General features: G+C 37.7%; 1 protein-coding gene across 1 annotated transcript in view; it reads right to left on the bottom strand.

Annotated features, from left to right (window-relative positions):
* Nucleotides 1-16980, bottom strand: part of COL24A1 (collagen type XXIV alpha 1 chain) — a 151672-nt gene extending 134692 nt beyond the window's left edge. The window contains exons 1-2 of the mRNA XM_070939413.1: nt 16925-16980; nt 3011-3072 (exon numbers count right to left, since the gene is read on the bottom strand). Coding sequence (XP_070795514.1) covers nt 3011-3072; nt 16925-16980 — 118 coding nt within the window. The remainder of the gene's footprint in view (nt 1-3010; nt 3073-16924) is intronic.
* Nucleotides 16981-17335: the final 355 nt, after the last annotated feature.

Here is a 17335-nt window from a genome sequence, read left to right as displayed (position 1 = left end):
AGAGTTTGAGGAAAAATCACTAGATAGGGAATTTCTGACTGGAAAAATAAGCATTTTCATACTTTATTTTACTCAGTGCTCTGAAAAAAATGGAATGTGGGTTAGACAAGGAGGTTATCTTGGGTTGTTTTTTTTATTAGTATGGTAGTAGTAAATAAATTAACCTGTAACACTAGAATTCTGTGGAAGCTTAGCAACTTCTTTTTAACCAGCTTTCACAACCTAAATTTACAGCTAGAAAGTTATAACTACACATTCATGCCTTCTTAAAATTTCCTCTCTAAATATAATACTGTTTTTGTTTTGTTTTTGTTTTTGTTTTGTTTGTTTTTGTGCTATTGAGTCAAAGTTGACTCCTGGCAACTGCCTGGACTTAAGTATCAATGGTTTCATTGGCAAGATTTCAAAACTGGTTTATTTATCACCCACTTCCTAAGGCTGACGGAAAGTGACTGGCCTAAGGTAACACAGTTGGCTTTGTGCCTAAGGCAGGACTAGAATTCACGATCTCCCAGTTTCCAGTCTGGTGCCTAAACCACTGCATCAAATCGGCTCTCTATAATAATTCTCTTAGAAGATGCTTTAAAAAATAGATGCTTTTAGAAATATAATCCAGTCCAGGTGCTTTGACTTTTTTTAAAAAATAAATCCATTAAGGATCTATTCTTTTTCTTTTCTCTGCACAGATGTTGGCATCTGACTTCATTTACTCTGTACATTAAAAAGAACAAAAAAAAAACTCAAAAGGAGATTTGCAACAAATATTTATGGTTTGTCGTCTTGAAAATGACTTGTTTCAACTTCAGAAGACTAATGCTTTCTTCCCTGTTTGCTTGCAACTTCATTAATCATTTTCTTACAGTGTGGGGGATAAGGGTAACTGTGCTGTGTTTTATCCTTCTGACACACCATTGCCAAGGAAGCATAGTTAGAAAAGCCAACAAACTTTTTTTTCCCCTGTAGATACCACATGCCTTCAATTTATTCTATATTTTAAGTAAGTTTCTGTTCTAAGAAGCTGAAGAGAAGCTGATATTGACATACAAGTCAGACAATACATGTCTTTAGATGATCTCATCTCAAAGCTTGGGGTAAGCAATAGCTGTTTGAATTTATCATATATACATCTAATGCTGAAAGAGTAAATATATAACAGAAAGGCTCCAATAAACTATTGAACTAGACCTATATTTGGGCTTTGCATTTAGGCTTCTTAAACAAGAGTTCCACTACAAGCATAAAGTAAGCAACACAGCTCCAACTTTTTTTCTTAACTAAACAAATTAATTGTTTATACCCAAATCAAAAAACAGCCCTTTGGAGGCCAGATAAATCTTCTGAGTATATTCATGACCCACAACTATGAAGAAAATCCTTAGAAGAGGATCCAGTTGACTCCAAAATCAGTAGGCCTGAAAATGAAGCTCATTTAGTACATTTTGCACCTATTAAATTATGCTCATCCAAAACAAAATACATGATACTTTAGCACAGTATGTGAATTTACTAATCTCTCAACCTAACTCACTTTGCAGGATTGTTGGAAAGCAAGTGTCAGGTGCAAAAGATCAAATCCACACCTGAAGGTCCAATTAAACTCATTTATTGCTAAACAGCCTGCACACAGGAATTTTCTCAACTAGTGATTAGCACCTGCTTGGAGTTAGATAAGGGTTCGTGGAATTCAAGGGGGGTTCAACTTAGCCTGCTTGAGATTCTAGGCTGATCCCTGTTTTAACTCCACCCCCAGGTGTTGCCACTCTTTCTTCTACAGTAAGATAGAAGAAAATGCCACATAAACATTTCTTTGGGCTTCTTGGAGAAAAGAGCAAGATTAATAAAAACATATTACATGAATGGATATATATTTTAAATAAATAAGTATTACAAACCTATGAAACCTACATTTGTTCATTGGATGACAACAAAAAATTATGTTCTGCATAATAGTAAAAAAAATGATGCAAGAATAATTTCTATTTATAAGTAAATTGACATCCAAAGTGTTTCAGAATGTCATAAATTTCTTTACAAGTCTTAAATTTTCTATAATTAACTCTGAGAAGTATTTGTTCTGTTTTTTAAGTTCTGAAGGAGAAGAAAATGGCTTGGAAAAGTAAAGTCCTTTCAACTCCTAAACTAAATGTTTCTATCCATAACTGGGATGAAAATATATTAAGATATCATATCTTGTTCCCCACGAAGAGCAAGCTGAGATCATGAACTTCACAAGAGGGAAATCAGACACTGTAGCTCCAAGACTTCCCAAAAAATTCACTGCTGTATATTACCCACAGCCACTGTTAAGAGGAGACCAATCATATAAATTACTTAAATTAATAAAATAAATAAAGATTCCATCTGAAACGTTTTCCAACATTGGCAAGAGGAATGAAATGGAAGAGCCCAGACACATAGGTCATAAAATGGATATAATGGAGCCTATAATTGCTATGTTCCCAATTTAACTTCCCAGAGTAAGCATCTATCCATTTCTCAGTAGTCTAAATACAAACAGTAACAACATAAACATGTTTTTCAACTATCTTCAGCACATTAAAATGTAATAAAAGGAAGTAAATTTTTAAAAATAGAACTTTTTTGCTTTTGATGGGCCTTAAAAATGAAATTCTGAATAAGTGTTTAATAAGCATGCATGGTTATCTTGGAAAGTCTCCAAAAGTACACAGTTATCCTGGAAAGTTTCCAAAAAATCAATTTTTATTATGTGTCACCAAGCACTCACATTTGGAAAATCGAAGTAAGTAATACAAGACTTATTTTTTTTACAGTTTTTCCCTAAATATGTAATTCCATAGGAAGCAATTGTGAGTAATCTCAAAAAGGTCAACATTTCTAAACTGGTTTCTTTCAACTTCTGCATCCATTTCAACTCCGGTATTTGGATAAATGGTCATTCAAAAACATTTCAAGGTAATACTAACAAAATCAAAACTATAACCTTCTCTTAATAGATCATTCAAAATGTTCTGCAAGAAATGTTTCTTACCTTCTTGCTGTCTTTGCACACAACCCACAGCTATACATAGTGTAAGAAGGAGAAGGGCCTTCCTATAAAAAACAAAAATTTCATTAGACTTGACACACACACAAAAATATATATACAACACAACACAACACAACACAACACAACACAACACAACACAACACAATATAAAAGATGTCAGGGTTCCAAGTAAAAAACCCAACGGAATCAAAACTCCAAGGCAGGCACGTTCTTCAAAGTATAGATTTATTAGACACGTCATATTGGCACATCTAGGGAAACCCAATTCCGAGTCCCCCTCAGGTTTCCCCCTAACTAAAAGTAGAGTTTTCCCTCCCCTGCCCATGCAGTCCATCACATGGTCCAATCAGGTCACAGTCCAAGGGTGACTCAATCCTAGACCCCACCTCTGTGCACCTAGTGGGAAAATTCTTGGTTCTCAGGATAAAGAATTTTATTATGGCTACAATCCCCCAGCTATCTCTTCCTCCCCACTCCCATTCCCACAGCTCGACTTTCTTCACTGTGGCAGCCCTGAAGTGCCAAGGGGGAAAATGGTTCCAGGGCTGACAATAGGCATGGTGGCCTAGTGGTGAAGATATTTGCCTCCCACTCGGAAGGTTGAGAGTTCAATCCTAGACAGCAGTAGATGTTGCTCTATCAGGGCGCAAAGAGAAAATATCTGCTATAAATTCTAAGTAGGAATCAAGAAGGTACCCAACTCTACCCCGAATTAAGGAATTATAGGATTGTAAAAAAATTTTTAATGGTGTAGTGTAGTGTAGTGTAGTGTAGTGTAGTGTAGTGTAGTGTATATAGTATAGTTCAATACTGTATTGCTGTCAAACTCAAGGCCCGGGGGCCATCTTAGATCTGGCCTGCAGGGCCTCCCTGGAAACAGTGGAAGACCGGCCTGCAGTGCCTCTGCCAGTGAAAACGGAGCTCGGGAGGGCTGCATGCGGCCCTCTCAAGCTCCGTTTTTGCTGGCAGAGGGTTGTAGGAGGCCATCACAGCCAAAAATGGAGCTCACAAAGGCTGAGGATGGCACTCCCAAGCTCCATTTTCGCCACCACAGGCGCCCCTGACATAAGTGATGTTGAACTGGCCACACTCAATCTGGCCACGCACACCCCAGCCAAACACAACCCGGATGCGGCCCTCAATGAAATCAAGTTTGACACCCCTACTGTATTGCATTACTAGGGATAAATGGCCATCTTTAAAATATGTCACCATATCAGATAACCCTTTGAATCTATTAGATACTATACATTATAGTCAACATCTTGATTCATTAGATGTTCACCTGTCACTTGATGGGTGATAGTCCAGATTTCCAGTAACAGTCCAAAAGTATATTTTCTTTCTCCCGATGTATTTCATTTTTCCTCCAGAACTTGTTAGCTGGCCCCTCTAGGAAGAATGCTTTGCTAGACAAGGCATTGGTCTAATACAGCAAGTACTTATTATGAGTAGACTGGCATCTCCCAGATGTTTCCACGCATTTATCCCTTAAAATCTAATGCTCTAAGTATCCTAGTTTCTTGCAGTTAAATGTCCCTAGAAACAGGGTGCATGGTTACAATTCATGGCTAGGGATAAATTTGACAATTTCTTGATGCCAGTGAAGAAATTACATCTCATTGATATCCTCACTATCAAAATACATCTACCTATAACTACTTCATTTTTATTTTACATGTTTACCTGAACATCCCCCACAAGAAATGATACAGTAGCTAAGCACTCTGACTTGAAAAAAAGTTTAAACAAGAGATAATGGTAGACTATACTTAATCTCAGAATTGACCTCATCACTATAGCTTGAAAGCAGATGTGAAGTGGATCTGCAAACACTGGTTATAAATGAATCTGGTTAGCATTAACTACTGTCATGCTAGAGCAGATATAATATTCAGCTATGATTAAAACAAGTCTGGAATGTGTAGTAGTTTTTACATTTATCAGTGGATGGGTATTAGGAGCACAATCCTTTACCTGCAGAGTCAAAAAGAAATAAATCCTTTTCTGCCAATGGGCATTTTTGCAGGCTACCATACTCTTAATTCCTTTGTATCCAGGAATAAAACAACAACAACAAAAAAGACCAAACCTATGTAAATTGCAGAGGAAAATCTGCAGTGTATTTGTTAATACATCAAAACAATGCTGGATCTAATAGTAAAAGTAGCAAGAAATGCATAGATTTTATTCTTTTTTTCTTCCTTTTTTTAAAAAAACAACTGTATTCATGGAATCCAACAGGACAGAAAATATCCACGTTAATCCTAAACTAATCCAACCCATGCCCAAATGCTTCATCTGAAGGCTTGTTGCAGACAAGAACATAGGAACAGTGATCCTTAATGCCAATTTTCTATAGGCATATTGTGGATCTAGCAGGCAGTTGTAGTGTCTCACTAAGAGAATATGGTTGCTTAGTTTTCTGTTCATATACTGTAGGCAGTGATGGGTTGCCCCCAGTTCGGACTGGTTCGCAAGAACCGGTAGTAAAACTGGCAGGAAGCCCCGCCCCTGCCCCGGATGTCATCATCGGCGATCTGCGCATGCGCAGAAGCTTCTGTGCAAGGCACGCACGCGCGATCCTGTTACGAACCGGTAGTAAAGGTAAGTAGAACCACCCCTGACTGTAGGTATATAAATATTATCATTCTGAATTGTGGCAATGACCACAAGCTTTTGTAAACATCTGATACTTTCAAAATTGAACCATTGGTACATTTCTTGCTACACACAGAGAGAACTCCAATATCTTATGCACCGAGAAGAAAATCTTATGCTGTCTACATATAAACAAACTTAAACATATCCAACTAATAACATCAGAGAAAGAGGAAAATTTTTAAAGAATACAAGTAAAAGTCATACTTTTCATCTAAGCAAGGGGGATTTTAGAGAATATAGAAAAAAAAAATGAAAGGGAATATTTAAATGCCAGCAAGAATATATATTATTTTTCGTTGCACAGACAGCCAGATGTTCAGACTGGATTTGGCATTTTATCCATTAATGGATTCCTTCCCAAGGAACCGGGATAGGCAAATGTGGATGTTTGATGGTATTAGAGGTATTGTTGCAGAATTCAATATGTTCCGAATAAAGCTGTCTTGCAATTGACTGATGATGAATTTGTCAATGCCGATGGCGTTCAAGTGTTGCTCAGATGTTTGGGATTGTACTTAAGGCATCTATTACTATTTTTTTTTATTTATTTATTTTTATATGCCGCCCTTCTCCGGAGACTCAGGGCGGCTTACAATGTGCTAAGCAATAGCCTTCATACTTTTGTATATTTTATACAAAGTCAGCTTATTGCCCCCACAAACCGGGTCCTCATTTTACCCACCTTAGAAAGGATGGAAGGCTGAGTCGACCTTGAGCCTGGTGAGAATTGAACTCGCAGTAATTGCAGGCAGCTGGATGTTAAATGCTGCCTTAATAGGAGGCATTAGCCTCCTACGCCACTCAGGCTCCCTACTGGTACAACATTTGCTTTCTTTTGCCATGGTCGTTCAATTTCTATTTGCAGGTCTTTGTATTTTGTTATCTTTTCCAGTTCTTTCTATTCTGCTGTCTCCAGGTATTGCCTCTTCCACTAACCAGACTTTCTTTGTTGTTCTTGTCCACAATTGTTAAGTCCAGGGTGTTATGTGGCAGATGCCTGTCTGTTTGAATTTTAAAGTCCTAGAGCAATTTAGCTTTTTAATTTTCTATGATTTTCTCTATTTTATCGTCCCACCAGTTCTCCTTTGCACGCAAATAATATTTCTTGCAGATCTTCCAATGCACTTTTGTTGCTACTTTATCATCCCATTGTTTACAGTCAGTCTGTGCAATCTTCTTGCAGCAGCTATCCAGGTGATTCACTCTTTCTTAAACTTCTTCACAGAAGCAGCACTTGTTGTCTGATATTGTATGTGATTAGTATTATTTCATGATTTTTTTAAAAAAATTAAAATGTTATCTTTTAATAGCATCGTAAATGGAAAAATGGACAGATAGTTGGGAGCCACTACATAAAATGTCATGTGGATGGAAGCTCAGACAATCTCAGTTGACTGGCAGGCTGAGATGGAAAAAGACAATGTTTTAGATAACATCATCTCAAGTTGGATAAGGATTTTAAAACGAACACTTTGGTTATCATAATACAAAATACAAACCCATAATATTTAATTAGCCAATTTTTCCATATTTATATAAAATCTGAGCTAAAAGGGCTATGTTCACTTTACACATTTCTTTAAAATGATTGCTTAGGTTATAGTTCAGCGTACCATGCAGTTTGAATTTATCACTGTTTTCTTATTTAGTTTCCTATAATCCATACAGAAGCATATTTCTCCCTCCATCTTGGGGTTCAGGCCAGATTAAAATGCTCTGGCTATGCTATGAAGAGGTCAGCATAGGTCTGACATAACAGCCAAGCACTGTCCTTTTGTTTTAGTATCAGGGAGGATCCCACACAATTTTTCTCCTCTGGCAAATTCCCAAGCAGATATAATTTGGAATTCCCTTATTGTCCACAGTGATATTAAACAACACTGACTTCCTGTGACAAGCCTGAATATTTTCACATGCTACAATCTAGGTTTCAACCTTGTTCTTGAAAACTTCATGTCACCGTTCAACTGCCCCACCTTTTCTTTAATAGATAAGGACCCTTCATGGCTGTTTAAGTCCAGTCGATGGACACTAGTCTGAGGACAAATATCTGATCTCCTGGCTCAAAGGTGTGTTCTCTGTCATGCAAATTATATCAGACTTCCTGTTCAGTTTCAAAGTACTTAATTGTATTGAGTACTCTATCTTTCTCAGGGTGTTCTGTAGATGCCCTACAAAGATGTTTACCTCTATGTTCTCCCACTCAGTGATAACAGATGAGTTGCAGCAGATATCTCTACTCTACACAAGTTCAAAAGAAGGAAACCCCAAACTAGATGATAATACCAAGTTGCAATTGTTGGAGTATTCTCATATAAATGTTTTAATCGTAACACAATTCCACAGAACGTCTCCATTAAATCAATGGCTTGCTGATAGCAGATGACTAAAGTAAGATGCTCGCAATTTCTAACTGACCAGAAAGTAGTTGCTACATCTATCAGGATCTCCATGGCCAACCAATCCCAGGAAAAAGATTGATTAGAGCCTAACATATACCTTTAGTGTCAATATAGCTTAGAGCATCAGGCCCTCAAGTGGCATATTACACAAGAATCAATATCTACTATTTACCACAAATTGTCTTGAGTTGAGTATGTCTCAGAATTTCTACTGCCATTCTCTGGATTGGTATGATTCTCTGGATTGGCATGCGCACTTTCCATGATAGACAAGGATCCATCCTTGTAGTCCCTCATTCACTGGCAATTGTTACAAGATAGCAATAGCACTTAGACTTATACATCGCTTCACAGTACTTTACAGCCGTCTCTAAAAGATTTACAGAGTCAGACTATTGCCCCCAACAATCTGGGTCCTCATTTTACCGACCTCGGAAGGCTAAATCAACCTTGAGCTGGTGAGACTCAAACTGCCAAACTGCTGGCAGCCAGCAGTCAGCAGAAGTAGCCTGCAGTACTGCATTCTAACCACTGTGTCACTTATATATTTGGTTATATTCCTGCCAATCCAATCCAGAAAATTTTGCCTTACTCTTTTTGTGTCCATTTGGGAGTCATATGACAAGTTGAAGATGCATCTGTGAAACTTGCTGAGCACAATTAGTTTTCTATGGGGCTTGCAGATAAATATATATGACACATCAGTTTTGAGCTTGCTGGGGTGTGTTGCCTTCTACCTTTTTATAGATACTGGACAAGCTCAGATATTTCTCTTGCTCTCCTATGTTTTGCTCCTGACAACTGTCCCCTACAAGAACTCTTTTCCCCAGAGGATATATTTCTGTGGTGTTCTATTGTAAAAGAACCACTTGAAGGGCACATGGATTCCTCCTTTGCTTCTAAAGGTACCTGCTCTTCCACCTCATGGATTTGCTCAGAATTGATGTATAAATCTTATTCCTTTGTTCTTGGTCCCTAAGAGAACCATGTGTGCTCTCTTTGCTGCCATATACTGTTCTTCCCCTATTGTGTAGTCATGTTAATTCTTTTTCAAGTTACCCAAGAAGTGGGACAAGGATTGTCGTCCTCTTTGTACTTTGGAAACTTGTATATTTTCATAGGAACTACTAAAAAATTTGAACTGGTTCCAAGCAGAGGTGGGATTCACTTACCTTTCCTACTGGTTCGCAAATGTGAGTGCACGCGGCACCTCTACGCATACGTTCGGCCTTCTGCGCATGCGCAATAGTTGCACATTACATCCAGGAGGGTGGGCAGAGCCTCCCGCAGTTGCCACTACTGGTTCGCACGATCCAGAGAGAACCGGCTGAATCCCACCACTGGTTGCAAGTGAAGGCCTTCCACTCTTTAAGTTCCCTCTTTCTAATTGTTAGGCCTGTTCCTTCTTTCTTCCCTCGGTCTCTTTAATTCCGGTTACATTCATTTAAGGCAGTAGAATGCCATTCTTCCATTCTTCTTTTTTAGTTCCAGTTTTTCATTCTGTCTAGGCTTAGATTCTTAATATATTAAAGCCAATATAATTAAACTGTGTGCTGGCTTCCACAGTCTCAGGTACAATACTGTCAGAATCTGACACTATGAAATGCCTTCAACTGTTTGGACAAAAAAAGCATGTTTTCATGCTTTTCAACAGAATACAGAAAAAAACTCCTCCTTAAACAAATCTAGCTATCCTATTGAAGAAGTGAATATAATTTGGGAGCATGGAAGTCTCTGTTAAAAAAAAAAAGATAAGGAGAAAAGGGGGAAGAAGAGAATTGCCTACTTACTTGTCCCAAATTAGATGCCTTTCTCAAAAGAGAAAAAAATTCTGGGTTCCCCTTTAGGATACATGTTGTTTCTCTGTAGGAAAACTGACTTATCCCAAAAGGTAGATGGTTATAAATCTCAAAACTCCTATCCAAAAAGTCATCTAGATTTTCACTCCTTGTCCCTGTGTCCTACTTTAGCAATTTGGTTTTTCTACCTGCCATCTCTTATTTTCCCTGAGTGTCTCAGCCAGTATCCTTCCTCTAACCCTGTTATATTAGAGAAATAAGGCTCTCACCTCCTATTCTGCCTTTTTGGTGATTAAAAGGTAGAAACTTCAAAAAAGTAACTTCTATAGGAGCACTTCCTATAATGCTATACTATAACAAATTTCAGCCCTTCCATGGAAGATAAATCAATCACAGAAGAGATAAAGAAAAATCATACATTTTTAAGTGAAAGATAAATTGTTATTAAAATGCAAACATAGCCCCTTCCTGTGGAAGAAGAAACATATAGAGTTGCTTCAATAAAACAGTACCTTCTAAGTGGATTAAAAAGAAACAAATCTTATGTAAAGTGCAGTGCTCCAAGCAAACCACAAGATGGCTACAGAGCAATTTAATGTAAAGAGCCTAGAAGTGGAATACAAATATTCCAAGTCACAGAATAAGAAGAAATTATTTACTCTGATTTATTTATTTATGTAATCTGATATGTATAAACACTAAAGTACACCCACTGGAGAGGCTCAAATAGAATAGTAAAATGAAGATTAAAATTAATATAACATTCCTATCTGTTCAGAAATAACAATTGCCTGAGTTATTCCCATTGTCTGTATTATTCTTGAATTTCCTGCTTCCTGGGGGTTCCAGCAAGTTAATTTGGAAGCTTCTGAATACTGGAAAAAAATCTTGGGCTGTTTCCTGATCTGTATCTATAGCTCTTCCTTTTTTCCCCCATATGGTTCAGAAGGGGCTACAGTATCGCTTTGTATCTATGTGAGGAAGAGTCATTTCTCTTTATTTATTCCTGCCTGACTTCTCCTTCATTTCTGTGTTTGCTGCTGTCTGGCATGTAGTCTGGCCAGCTGTGAATGGGGTTGAGGTCTGTTATTCACAATAATTCCAGAAGCAAACTGAGTAATATATAAATGTCAACAGAAAATCATTTTGGCATCTACATGTCATATAGAGATGTAAACCGCCTATTAATTCAACAAAGATATTGTTCCATAATTACTAAACACATGCATGTCTTTTTTTAAAAGATTATTTATCCTTCCTTTATTATTTTTTATAAATAATTCAGGGTGGCAAACATATCTGATACTCCTTCCTTCTCCTCTTTTCCCCTGTGAGGTGAATTGGGCTGAGAGAGAGTGATTGGTTCAAAGTCAGCTGGCTTTCATGACCAAGGTGGGATCAGAACTCACAATCTGCTCTTTCCTCTTTCTTCCAGAAAGACATTGACAAGTTCAGCCAATTATTAGAAGTATGCTCAAAGTGCAGCACTGAATCATATGACAAGATATTAATAAAGAAGTCTAACATTGCTTATTATACGAATTATGTAGGATTTTGTAGGCTTTTCTTTCTCTTTGTATATATAAAATTGAAAAATAAAAACACAAGAAACAAATACTGGAGCAAAATGTTTATGAGAATATAAGTTTACCATTCCCCATGCAGATCTTCATAGAGTTTTCAGACAATCTTTCCCCCTATGTCAAGACATGTAAGGCTAGCACTTTGGAGTTACAAGTTATTTCAGAAAATAACTGAAAGTATGCTAGGAATTGGTACACTGTTTGTAGCAGCTAAAAAGCAATAGTCACCTCAAAAGTTACATTTCATTCTGGCACTGATTTTGCAGTTCTGAAAAACGCTTATGACTTCTTTTCCCTCATTCTTTTTTACACCCATTTCAAAATATTTTTCTTCATCTGGACTCAATTTACAAGTCCTCAAACTAGCCAGAAAACTATCAAAGACATTACCAAGAGAATGAGGAAACAGTATGAAAAGATAAATGGTAAGTAAATCCACCCACAGCTACTTGATAAGTAAGCAGATGGTCATATCTACCCTAGAATAATTCTCTTAAGTTCCAAGCACAGAAATTGCATTTTAAAATAATAGTATATTGTACAAAATATACAAACTTCATCTTGCAAGTCCTATGCAAGATGTATGTTTTGTCTTAAAGGAAAATGAAAATCCTATGTTTCTCAAGATAATGGCAAGAAAAGGTGGACAAGGAATTTCTTAAAAACCAAATGCTTTACATGGCTGGAAGATCTCTGGGAGATTTTCTGCAGAAGAAAATTAGCCTTACAGTTTACACTGGATTCATGGAAACACTATGTAAACATTTTTTGCCAGGATTGTGGGATAAGAGTAGACAAGTGTTTGAAGTAAATCTTCCAACCTTAATGCTTGTAACATCTGTTGGCTATGTTTACATACTCTCTCACATGACAAGTGAGTAGCAATCTATTCAAAGAATAATTGGAACAAACCTTGGGAAGAATTCCTATTTAAAATTGAAAAAAAACTAGCATTTGTTTTCACACACTGCTTCACTCCTGCTCTAAGACATAATGTAAAACTTTATAGTTATCCATTCCAAATTCCAGTTTCTGAATTACATACAATTTAAAAGAGCTACAACAGCTAAGATATAGAAGATAAAAATTCTGTAAGTGACCTATAACACAAATCACTAGGTATTGCTGTGATGCAAATATATTGTGGGGCTTTCATTTACATTGCTTTATGGATAATAATGAAAATAAAAATGTCCCCAAGTGTTTCTTTCACTAACTCACTAATAGAAAAAGAAGTAAAGATGAAGCACATTACAAATGTGCTTGTATTAGTGTATTAGTTCCACTGAAATTAGTGGAAGCAAGCAATTTTATATGCAAGTGTAGGGCTTGACATCTACATTATTGTATCATCATAGTGACAAGGCATAATTAGAATATTTATAATCAGAGAAAACAGATGCTAAGCAAATGAAAATCATTTTCCATAAGCAAAACATCCAATAGTTTTATTTAGTTAGTTAGGCACTAGCCAACCCAGACAGATCCCAGTGTAAATAAGACAGAATAAAAATACAACATAAAATAGATAAGGCAGAAAGCAGGATGGTGAATCTAACCAACAGTATTCAAATACATACAAACATACCCAACAAAGGATCCCAAACACCTTAGCGCTGTAAATGCTATACTATAATTCCTTCATTTCCCTTATTGGGCAATAATGGAATACTTTCTGAACTTCAGACTTGCTTTTTTGATGGTTAAAGGCTAATACGATATGAGTATTTTTTCCAGAGCAGAATAAAAATGGTATTACATGCTTTTAGCATATGTTTTGAAATGACATAGACTTTTAGACTTTGAAATGAATGAATCATATGATTTTTGTCATCAAAGAGGCAGTGTTAGCCAGACTAACTTTCAGGAATGTACGCATTCAGTCGTAATGCCTAATTTCTCATATGATATATGGATCTTAGGCATATGCATTGGTGCCTAATTGAAGTATCATTTTCTATATGATATCCAACTCATACATGCATATCTTTTTGAGAAGGGAAAAAAAGTATCCCTGATTAAATTTTACCAGAGATAGACCTACTGTATCTTCTGGTTAAATTTATCATTACTTCCACTGAACAAAAACCAACATTTAGGACAAAAACAGTCTTACCATTAGGCTGAACAGGACAGTTGCTTCAAATGATAGACATCAGAACATAGTGGCAAGGTAGAAAAATCTGGATATGTCACAACTTACAATATATGCCCCTCAGGCAACCATATGATAAAGAATGTTGCACTGTTATAAGAGGTCCTATATGAATTAATTGCTAGTCTCCCCAGTCTCTATCCACGGAATAGTAGTTCTTTCATACCCTTGAGCTAGTTCTGGTATGGGAGATAGTGTCAAAGCAGGCTAGCAGTACTGAAAATGAAGGTTTACATTATCATGTTAGAAAAGTTTAGAAACAGCAACCACACATTGAATAAGCATTAAAACCTTCCCAACATATTTGCATTTCATATTTGTGTAACTTTCTCACACAAGAGTAGAACCTAATTAGCACAGGTTCTCCACACACACCAAGTCCACTAACTTCCCAGACCCCTTTTCCTGGACTTCTAAATGCGTAGTTAGAAGATATATCATCTCTGGCTAACTTGTTCTACAATTGCCTCTCTTGTGGTTTTTAAATATAAGGAAGTTTACCTGACCATATCTACTATACCAGTGATGGCTAATCTTTTCCGGACCAAGTGCCCAAAGTGTCCGAATCCCCAAAATGCAATGCATGCACGGCCCCCGCACATGCCCTGCACACACACATGCATGAGTGTCTCCCGCACACACCCCGCCCCTCCAGCATCCGCAGCAGAGACCTGAAGACCAGCTGGCCAGCAGGAGGCGCGCACACATGCACAGCAGAGCTGAACTGGGGCATTGGCTCATGTGCCCACAGAGAGGGTGCTGCGTGCCACCTCTGGCACGCATGCCATAGGTTCGGCATCACGGTACTATACCAATCATATTGTGATTGTCATGCAGTTATCATCTATGGAGACCAATGAGAATCTGTTTCCCTACCTGGAGTGGACGTAATGACATTTCCATATTGATAATGTCAAAAATATCAAAATGCTTGAATTTAACAAATTCCTTCTTCTGATATGAGCATTGAATCAAACAATCTTGGAAAGGTTAGGACAGAAAAAAATAGGTAACAATGAGAGAATTTCTGTCTTTTCCCTGACCGCTGCTTATTAATATACAAAGTGTCTTTTATCCTGGATCAAAACATTGTTAGTCACCTGCAACTAAAATGTCACTGCACAAACAGGTTTAGTATCTCAATAAAAACTAGAACTTAAAAGAAGACACGCTTATGACATATACAGATTAATTCAAACCAGAGAGGTACAAAGGAAAGAAATTAGTCTTACAGCTTATAGCTCTTGACAGAACAGTCACATTGCTGCTTCGCCTATCCATGGAAAGATTACCTAGCATGCTAAAATATTTACTTATAGAACGTAAGCCTAAAAGGCTGCTGTACTATATTAAAAAATTGGCTAGCCAATAGAAACAGTTCCTTTTCTAAACAGAAACAAAGGCAAAGCCTAGGCTAAATCAAACTGCTTCCCCCAAAAAATCACCTGGAGTTTTATGCTTGAAATCACGCCAACATATCAACCCGCTGCAAGTAATTATAAATGCTTCTTTGCTTCTGTTGGCTTCAGGGAAGAAAAAGATAATTACTGAAGATGAACTAGAGAGAAAAACTATAGTTATAATTTGGCAACCTGACCACAGAAAACAGCATCTACCTGTAAAGTGGGAGAGACAATGTGAATTTGGGGGAAAGTTCCAATTCATTTCCCTCTTGCCTTTCATATCTATAAACAATAATCTTCGGAAACGTTTTCTTTCTTACACAAACAGAGCTGCAAGGTTGGGAAAATAAATGCTATGGGACCATGTTCATGCCTAGGGGCTATTTAATATTTACAAATCACCTATGAAAATGTTTATTTTAGACAAGCTGAAAGGAAATTTTGTGCATACCAAAGTCTTGCAAGCAGCATTCTCTAGCATGCAGTTAAATCTACTTAAAAATCAAAAGGTTTCATTTCTTGAAGAAAAAAAAACCTTACAAAGAATTAATATTTTCAATAGATCTTAAGGGTGTCCATAATAATCTGCAGCTTAAGACATGCAGCCTAAGATAGAGCCTATTTCTTTACCTCAGAAGACCTTTTATTAACTAGACGACAATACAAGAACCAGTTTTTGACTTAATGGAGACTGTCCTACTAGAAATTCAAAAGTAAGAAAAGTCACAAAAAATAATGTTGGATTTTACTGAGCTTGAATATTTGGTAGGAACAATTATGTGAACATATAAGGGTGCTGACAGTGAAGGACTTTTCCATCATGACTCGTTAGATTAAGTAGCACTGAATAAAACACACAAGTTCCTCTTCCCTCCTCCTCCTCCTCCTCCTCCTACTACTACTACTACTACTACTACTACTACTACTACTGGTACTACTACTACTACGGGTACTACTAATGATGATAATAATGATAATGATAATAACCATCAAAGGAATACACTTGAGAACTACAGATATGGTATGTAATCTAAGATACTTGTTCTTTTTTGGGGGTCTGGATTATAATTTATTAAAATGAATTATCTATCTGCCCCATAGTTAATACCCAGATCAAAGCAACATTTTTCAACATCTCACACTGGAAAACAAAACTGAAAAAAAAATTAAAAACAAATGCAAACACTTTTAATTTTTTTAAAAAAACCAGTTATCTCCCACTCTTCTCCCTCACCCTATCTCTGTAGATAAGCACACCTCCTAATTTACAGCCTGGGACTTCTTCCATCTTATGCAGGATTTGGGAAACCCGCCAGCCAACTTTTTCCTCTTCCTTTTCCGCCACATGATTGTTTTAAACCTCAACGAACAGGATAGCCCAGCTTTCCCCAACCAGATGCCCTCCAGATGTGCTCCACTCACTGGAGAGGATGAGTTTTGTAAGCCAGCCATCCAGCACTTGTAAAGGGCACTGCATTGGGAAAAGCTGGGTCAGCTTATTAGGAAATAGATACCAAAAAGATGGTGATCATGATGCACATCATCTTCATCATCATCATCACTGTGATCATGATAGTGATCATGATGATGTTAATCATGAAATAACCACAGATGGGGGGGGCAATGTTATGCCTACCGCCATCCTTTAAACTCCAAAAGACCTGCTGTGAATACAGTGGTCCTTATTCCCAGAAAACTATGTCCATGGACCACTGCCTTATTTATCCCCTTGATTTTGAACCCCAAGCGGCTCATCCATAGACAAGAGGTTCGCATATACTCCAGACACTGACAAGACGGGGACAGCACGGGGTCCTCAGGCAGCAACCCGCCGCCCCCTCGCCGACTGCTTCGGCCTCCCCTCCCTCCGGTGTCCTTTCTTCTACTCACGTTTGTGCCGTGGGAGAGATGCTTCCACTCCTTGTCCTTTGAGCTCCTAAATGCATTTGTCTGCATTTGTCCGAGCAGCGAAGTTCTAACCGAAATCAGAAGCCAACTCTCCCGGACCTCTCAGGGTTCAAGTACTGTCCATGAAAACGACCTCCGGAACCTGGGAGTCGCTTCTTTTTGGCTTTTGCCCAGCTTCCCTTTAGCGTTTCTTCCACATAGTTTACACTCCGGCGCGGTCAGAACGGGAGAGGGAGTTCACGTGTATGTGTGTATGTGGTTTGGAGCAGATTGCCTTTGTTTTGGTTATTCGTTTACAAAAGTTGCTGCGCTCGACTTGCTTGCAATTGGGACTTGGGGAGATCTTCAGCGAGGAGCCCTTGGCGCTGGAAGGCAGCAGCAAAGGAAGAGCCG

This window comes from Pituophis catenifer, unplaced genomic scaffold, assembly GCF_029215685.1.
Source record: "Pituophis catenifer annectens isolate HBS135680 unplaced genomic scaffold, rPitCat1.0.hap2 SCAF_3, whole genome shotgun sequence".
In the NCBI taxonomy this organism is placed as follows: Eukaryota; Metazoa; Chordata; class Lepidosauria; order Squamata; family Colubridae; genus Pituophis; species Pituophis catenifer.
This window is presented reverse-complemented; position numbering and strand designations above follow the sequence as displayed.